Source organism: Limulus polyphemus, unplaced genomic scaffold (assembly GCF_000517525.1).
Source record: "Limulus polyphemus unplaced genomic scaffold, Limulus_polyphemus-2.1.2 Scaffold116, whole genome shotgun sequence".
NCBI classification, from domain to species: Eukaryota; Metazoa; Arthropoda; class Merostomata; order Xiphosura; family Limulidae; genus Limulus; species Limulus polyphemus.
The window spans coordinates 899,892-908,768 of record NW_013665726.1 but is presented as its reverse complement, the minus strand read 5'-3'; the positions used below and the strand labels follow the sequence as shown (position 1 = coordinate 908,768).

General features: G+C 32.2%; 1 protein-coding gene across 2 annotated transcripts in view; it reads right to left on the bottom strand.

Moving 5' to 3' along the window:
- The window catches only part of LOC111089266 (glutamate receptor ionotropic, kainate 1-like), a 48,178-nt gene that overhangs the window by 18,432 nt on the left and 20,869 nt on the right, over nt 1–8,877 (bottom strand). For both annotated transcript variants that reach the window (XM_022401450.1, XM_022401455.1), the window contains 2 exons: nt 5,742–5,829; nt 5,333–5,491 (listed from right to left, as the gene is read on the bottom strand). In XM_022401450.1, the coding sequence (XP_022257158.1) occupies nt 5,333–5,491; nt 5,742–5,829 (247 nt within the window). The remainder of the gene's footprint in view (nt 1–5,332; nt 5,492–5,741; nt 5,830–8,877) is intronic.

Here is an 8,877-nt window from a genome sequence, read left to right as displayed (position 1 = left end):
ACTCGAGGCTTCACGAACGGACACGATCTTTCTAGAATCTCATGACGTGTCACTAGGTCACGTGACTTCCGCTGTCGTAACAATATGTTGATATCGAAACAAGTGTAGTGTGTGCTGTTCGTTCATCTTTACCGTCAACAAGTCACAGACACCTACTGTATAAGAATCCACAAACACAAAACCAAACTTTAACTTCTAGTACCAGAAAATAATATCAGATTATTAGAGCATATTCAGCAATATTATTTACCCAAACGGTTATACTGCATCTAGATAACATCACCGTGAACCTAACGTAAATATTAGTCATAAACATGCTTTAATCTTTGTCTCGGACTGATATCACAGTGGTCATTCATGACAGTTTATGCTTGATTGTAAAGCTTCTATATTGTCTCTCTCCAGGGAGTGGACTTACAACACTAGAAATTGGGTTTCGATACCCGTGGTGGACAGAGCACAGATAACCCATTGTGTAGCTTTGTGCTTAACTTCAAACAAACAAACTCTGTAGGTCATACCCAAGAGAAGTGGTGGTTCAGAAGTATATATAAGTTAATCTTCCCTTGAATATGTTTAATGGGAAGTTACTACAGTTACTACATTTAATAGAAAAAAATTAGTTCACTTAAGTTTGATTTAACGCATTTTTCTAAGTTGGACTAGCCAAAGTTCGCCAATCGTCCCTGAGGCGGTTACCATGGTGATCACCATCTATGTCATCCTAAATAATGTGAATGCGTCACACTTGTTTGGGAATAGTGCCTGAAGAGAAGTATTTTCTTACAACAATGTGACACCCAAGAATATCGGTTTACTGTGCTTTATAGTGTGTAAACGTTAGTGTACCTTGTGCTGTTACAGTTTTACTATAGTGTGTAAACATTAGTATAACTTGTGCTGTTATTGTGCTTAATAATGTGTAAACATTAGGATAAATTGTGCTTTTACTGTGTTTTATAGGGTGTAAACATTAGTATAACCTGTGCTGTTACTTTGCTTTATAGTGTGTAAACTTTAGTAGAACTTGTGCTGTTACTATGCTTTATAGTGTGTAAACTTTAGTAGAACTTGTGCTGTTACTATGCTTTATAGTTTGTAAACAGTAGGATAATTTGTGCTCTTACCGTGTTTTATAGTGTGTAAACATTAGGATAAATGGGGTGAAAGTAAATCGTACGGTACGATACGGCGTACCGGTAAGTATTTTATAATCCATACCTTTATCTACAAATCATTTTGTCAAGGTCATTTTATGTTTTGATATATGATAATTGTCTTTCAGCACAAAATATACTAATGTATACACACTATAAAGCACAGTGACAGCACAAGTTATACTACTGTTTACACACTAATGCACAGTAACAGCACCAGTTATACTAATGTTTACACACTATAATAAAGCACAGTAACAGTACAAGTTATGCTAATATTTTCACGGCAACAGCACAAGTTATTCTAATGTTTACACACTATAAAGCACAGCAACAGCACAAGTTATTCTAATGTTTACACACTATAAAGCACAGTAACAGCACAAGTAATGACGTGAGTAATAATCAAAAGGAAACCACGCGATGTTATTATAAATTTTGTAATCAGTTATAAATATCATAGAACACTGTAGAGCAACAAAATATCATACAAAATACAGAAATATATAAGGCTACTATATCCACACACAAACTATATACGAGTTTGAAAGTATATCTAAATAATTCCATTAATAGTTTGGTTGCTTGTGTTTTTTCTTTGTTTTCGTGAAACTAAACAGAAATCCTGTTTTTAAAATATCCAAATACATTTTGTGGATGTGATACCAACTAATTAATAACCTTAAAGTGTCACTTAACCAAGTGTTTGTACAATTAGATTCTAACAATACGAAAAAGTAGTAAATAGTTTTGGGGTTCAAATTTATGAAAGGAAAAATATTTTAAAATACTAATGCAGTGATTTACATAGAATAGCTTTGATATAAACAAACCTGTTTGTTTTTTTTTAGTTTCGTTTTTACATTACAATGCGATAAAGGTTGAGCATATTTACTCTTTCCTAAAAGTCTAGTTTTACATTTATAAAAATGTTACTTTTCATTTAAATTATCTTACCATTAAAATCGAAAACTTGGAAGTTCTGTGAATGATAATTTATTTGTTGCTGAATATTGTAGTTTCGTGTTGAGATAGTAAAGCGATTCCTTTTTTTTAGTGAAATAAATATTTAAGTTTGTTTGGTAAAGTAATGAAAGACAAAATATCAAAAAATTATTTAAAATATTTCACAAAAGGTTATTTTTCCATGAAGTTTGGTTTCATTATAATTTTTTGTAATCAGTAGGAACATTTTTAATAATTGCTGCAGAAGTAACAGTCAGTTTCAGGCGAATTCAGTTGTACCTGAAAGTTATATAAATAAGGACAGGAAATACGGAAGGATATACTTAACTGATTTTGTATTATCGACTGATAAGAACATTATACAAAAAATCCAAACTCTGTTTTCATTTCAGCAATGTATATAATTGTGTACTGTATGGAAGTATTAGTGCAGCTGATGTAATTATCACAGAGTATTATTTCTCTAGATATAATTACTACCAAGTAACATTCTTCTATTCAAAATTACAACAGAGTATCATTCCTTTATAATAACTAGTACAGAGTATCATCCCTCTATAATAACTAGTACAGTGTGTTATTCCTCTATAATAACTAGTACAGTGTGTTATTCCTCTATAATAACTAGTACAGAGTATCATTCTTCTATATAATTATTACAGGGTGTTATTCCTCTATAATAACTAGTACAGAGTATCATTCCTCTATAATAACTAGTACAGAGTATCATTCCTCTATAATAACTAGTACAGAGTATCATTCCTCTATAATAACTAGTACAGAGTATCATTCCTCTATAATAACTAGTAAAGAGTATCATTCCTCTATAATAACTAGTACAGAGTATCACTCCTCTATAATAACTAGTACAGAGTATCATTCCTCTATAATAACTAGTACAGGGTACCATTCTTCTGTATAATTATTACAGGGTGTTACTCCTCTATAATAACAAGTACAGAGTATCACTCCTTTATAATAACTAGTACAGAGTATTACTCCTCTATAATAACTAGTACAGAGTATCATTCCTCTATAATAACTAGTACAGAGTATCACTCCTCTATATTAACTAGTACAGAGTATCATTCCTCTATAATAACTAGTACAGAGTATCATTCTTCTATAATAACTAGTACAGAGTATCATTCTTCTATAATAACTAGTACAGAGTATCATTCCTCTATAATAACTAGTACAAAGTATCATTCCTCTATAATAACTAGTACAAAGTATCATTCCTCTATAATAACTAGTACAGAGTATCATTCTTCTATATAATTATTACAGGGTGTTATTTCTCTAGATGCATGTTTCTTATTATTATTCTCGTCCTGTATAAGAGACCAATCGTCTATAGCAACCAATACATTTACATACTTATACCTCCAAGATAGTATCTGTAATTCTTGGCTTGGTATCAAAAACAATATAACAACTGTACCACATAGACTGTTCTTTCAAGTAAGATGTTAAATATGGAATTCGTCTCTCCTACATTTTTTAAATATACAATTGTGGGTCTTGAATATACAGTTTATGTGGTAACAACTCATACTGATTCAAACTTCTAGCATGATTAGTCAGTCTAACAGAGAGTAATATAAATAATAATGAAAAACAAGTAATACACCTCACACACCTTTACATGTATAGACAGACTTACAGTATTACAGCATAAACAAGAAACAAGTGTTACACTTGACATACCTGCTTACGGAATAGGTACGTAAGTTGTTTATGTTACATACTGTAAGACTGTCAAAACACGGATTTTGACAGTCCTACAGTATGTAACATAAACAACTTACGTACCTATTCCGTGTTTTGACAGTCTTACAGTATGAAACATAAACACCTCATATACCCTTACAGGTATGATTAGCTTTACACTTTGTAGCATAAACAACAAGCAATTGTGATATCTAAAATTACCTTTGTGTGTTTAATTAGTTGTATAGTATGTAACCAGCAAACAAGTAACACCTCACATACATTGGTGTAGTTAGTCAGTCTTACAGTATGTCACAAAACAACAAAAAAGTATTGCACTTCATATATCTTTTAGTGATGAATCAAGCTGCTAGCGTGTAAAATAAAGAAACAAAAAAATGTTAAGCCTAACACACCTTTATGTATTTAGTCAACCTTTTAGTTTTCACATAACTTTACATGTTTAGTTATTCTTATAGTAGGTAACATAAACAACAAAAGAATATTACACCTCATACACATACATTTCTGTGCTTAGTCAATTTCACATTATGTAACATTAACAACGAACAAGAATTACAATTCACGTGTCTTTGCGTATTTAGTTATTATTACATTGTGTAGCAAAAACGTAAGTGTTACACCTAACACAAATGTTACACACTACTTACCTTTGCGTGTGTAAGAAAGTAAATAAAAAGCGTATCAATTAACAATCCTTTGCATGTTTAATCAGCATCAGAGTATGTAACGTAAATAATAAATAACTATTGCACATTATATACGTTAGCATGTTTAATTATAACATAAACAACCAAGTAGTGTACCTCACGTGGCTTTGCATGTTTAGAGTCTTGTAATATGTAACGTAAGAAATAAATAACTATCACACATTATATATATACCTTAGCATGTTTAATTATAACATAAACAACCAAGTAGTGTACCTCACGTGGCTTTGCATGTTTAGAGTCTTGTAATATGTAACGTAAGAAATAAATAACTATCACACATTATATATATATACCTTAGCATGTTTAATTATAACATAAACAACCAAGTAGTGTATCTTACGTGGCTTTGCATGTTTAAAGTCCTGAAGTATGTAACGTAAACAAATTACACGTTTAACATTTCACATACCTTCTACTGCTTCTTTTTCTGTTTTGCAGATACAATTTTGGCTCACAAACCGCAGTGTTTATTGTATGGGACCTTTCTCTTTTATGTGCAATCAATAAATAACGAGTTTTACTTTAAAGAAATAAAAGAAAATCGAAATATGTGGATGAATTCTAATTCTCAAAAATAGAAGATTTGGCGTACATGTCTTAGAAGTGACAAAACAGTTAAATTGTTAGTTTTATTGTTAACTCTCTGTCTCTCCGCCCATTCATTGAGAGTTTTATCGACCAACTTATCTAACTCTGGGTATATTGCGTTTGCATTTAGCCTTATACAGTCAATAAAGCTTGTATATAGAAAACCTGTTTTACCTCCCACCGAAACGTTTTAAGAAAACTGTATGGTTTGTTCTCATCTTTAACCTTTCCTAGCAAGATTGTCAGGTGTTCCACAAATAAAGGATTGGTAAACTCGGCAACATCATATCTCTGAAGGTTTGCAGAAAATGGTCCTAGACCTAAATCGGCTTCCTGAAAGAGAGGTTGTAACTGTCAGAACATGCATCTGCTCTTTATATTATGTTTTATTATGAACTTAGTTGAAAATATAAACCTAACTACACCTATTGTTACTTTACCAATATGTTTATTTGAATATAAATTTATGTAAAATTATTCCTTTACAAACTTTATGAGATTTTATAAAAAATAAACACTATAAATCAAAAGTGGAAACAGTTCTCATGAAATGGGTTGAGAATTAAAATGAAGTTTTTTTTACCCCTCTGTGGAGCATCCCCACCATTCCACTCCAGGTTCCGTTTTCAATAACACCCCACTTTCGATCGGAAGCCGTCACGAGGGTGTAACTGTAAGAGTAAAAAGCATTAAAGTATACGAGATTTTGCGTCCCAGTGGCTCAGATTTAAATCTGAACAATTATAACGCTAAAAGTCGGGTATCGATACTCGCGGTGGTCACAGCTCAAGTAGGCCATTATGTAGCTTTGCGCATAACAACAAATAAATAAATAATACAAGAGCTTATAGTGTATTCAAATTATCTAAATTCTTTGGTTTTTTTTTAAGTGAACTCGGGTAGACATCATCTGGCAAGGATTTTCCATAAGTTTTGTCTGGAGTTTTGAGTCACAGTTAACGTTTAGCTCATTAGTTCTTCTTTAGCTTAATTTCACTTTGATTAACGGGACTGTTACTTGACTCTGTTATCGTTGATCAAGCGACAATTGTTTGCATATACGAGTATTTTTAAAAATGATAAACTGAGCGCTTGAAATTTCCACTTATACACAAATCAGACTTACAGTAACACAAATCCTTGCATTGGTATTATATATCGGACACGAAATGAGCAAACTCATTGTCCTAATCTCTCTCTAACTTATACATAATTTTCACAGACTTACACCTATTCGAGAAACACTCTTCCAACCTTCGATAACATAAAAATACTAAATACAACCATTTAAATAAGAATTCCTTACTAATTTATAATATTTGGAGCTCTCAGAAAGAAATCCATTAACGCACAAAAAATGATTAAACGTATTGCACAAAAGTGTTGGTTTAAATAGCGTTCGTTTAAATTTAGATATTTTTATCGCATTATTTTTAACTTATTCCACTATAGATTTCAAATCTTCCTGTTATCACTGACTAGGTGGCTATCTGATTAGTAGTAGTGCTAGTCAGCCTAAAGACTTTCTGTAATGCTATTTGTTTGCAGTAGAATAAACTGAAGACTGTAGCGTGAATCACTGGGACTGACAAGCCAATGAGGCTATTTGAGACAAGGAAAGCAACGAAATTCACATTTCACTGAAAATATATTTTATCATATAGCTTCAGCCCAGCTGATAACATGTGATATTGCTGGGCAATAATCTGTGGTCCTCCAGTATCCCAGTGGTAAGTCTGTGAACTTATAACACTAAAAACCGGGTTTCGATACCCGTTGTAGGCACAACATCGGTAGTGCATTGTGTAGCTTTGTGCTTAAAAGACAAACAAACAAATATTGATTTGTGGTAAGATTACAGAGGAACAGTGGCGGCGCCAGACTTTTCTCAATGGGGAATTTTCACATTTTAACCAAATATTATAATCACAAGTTGATAAAAGTATTATTTTGCAAAGCATATAATATTTTTAGTCGTTTGTAATTAAGCACAAAGCTACACAATGGGCTATCTGTACTCTTCCCACCACGGGTATCGAAACCCGGATTCTAGCGTTGTAAGTCCGCAGACATACCGCTGTGCCACTGGGGGACTGTTTTATTCATTAATACACAAATACAAAACATTTAATATTATTTGGTTTTATTTGCACAAATACAAATTGTCAACAGAAATCACTGAAACTGTAACGACAAGATCCATAATATCAAATGGAATACATGCATAATTACATATTGTTTATTTTGGGCATTTAAATAAAATGATCAAAATATCAATCATACCTCAGTTATCACTATGTAACCTATTTTGCTACAATGCATAATTATCGGCACTTATGTTGGAACGAATGTGCTTTCTTATCTGAGATTACCAATATAATATTAACTGATGATACTGATCTCAATTTCTGAAACAATAAGACGAGTGCTAAGACTTACCAGTAATTACACGTACATATAATAATAAATTATATGCATTAATACATGCAAAATTAAAGATAGCAATATTTTTATCATCAGGATAATACAACTATAGACCATAAAATATTATAATTTATCTAAAAATATAAATCACATGAAAACAAATTATTCGATAAGTTTAATAATAAATTTTTCACAATTTTATATAATGAAACTTAAATTTCCTCAGTTTTCCTGCTCGTAAAGTTAGAAACTACAAGTGAGAATAGATCATAAAGTGTTTGTGCAGCACTTATGCAGTTTGTTCGTTTTAATACCAATGTAATGCGCATGCTTGGAAATTTGGCCACCATTCTGTCCAAAACGTCATCAAGATCGATGTCTAATGCCCTCTGTCTGTGAACACTCAAGATTGCAAGACTTTTAAGACGGCGATCTTCCATTGTTGTGCGAAGTGGTCTTTTTATAAGCTTCAGTTTGCTGAAGGTCCTTTCACACCCAGCAGTGCTCACAGAAAGGGTTATGGCAATCTGCAGACCCTGGAACAACTCTGTGAAAGTCATGTACAGCAGTTTCAAATATTCAACAAATTCAATTATTGAGTCAAATCTTGTATTATTCCTTTCTATCATTTGCTTTGCTTGCTTCAACTCCATAAGCAAATCTTCCAAGTTCAGTTTATAATGTTCTGTCAGTGGTTTAAGTAACTCACCATAAAGAAAATGTTTTGAGAATGGATCCAACTCTAATAGTGAACGAAATTTGTCTAAATTGTGGCTGCAGAAACGCCTTTAAAGTTCAGTTAGAAACCTGTCAACTGTTGAAACCAGTATTAGAGTCTTAAATCAGACGAATGCTGAACTGTATTACGCTTTCTAAGAGAAGACAATATTACAAAAATTTCATGTGGCTTGGTTTACTCTTTTGTGGTCTGTGGCTAGAAATATTTTCGGGGTCTGAGTATGGTAGGTCATTTCTTTTGGCAGTATTCTGTGACATATGATAATCGCCAGCTTTTGTGTCATTTCTGTACAACTGTATTTCTTCCATTAATGTCTCGATCATATCTGTACAACTGTATTTCTTCGATTAATGTCTCGATCATTTCTGTACAACTGTATTTCTTCCATTAATGTCTCGATTATATCTGTACAACTGTACTTCTTCCATTAATGTCTCGATCATATCTGTACAACTGTATTTCTTCCATTAATGTCTCGATCATTCCTGTACAACTGTATTTCTTCCATTAATGTCTCGATTATATCTGTACAACTGTACTTCTTCCATTAATGTCT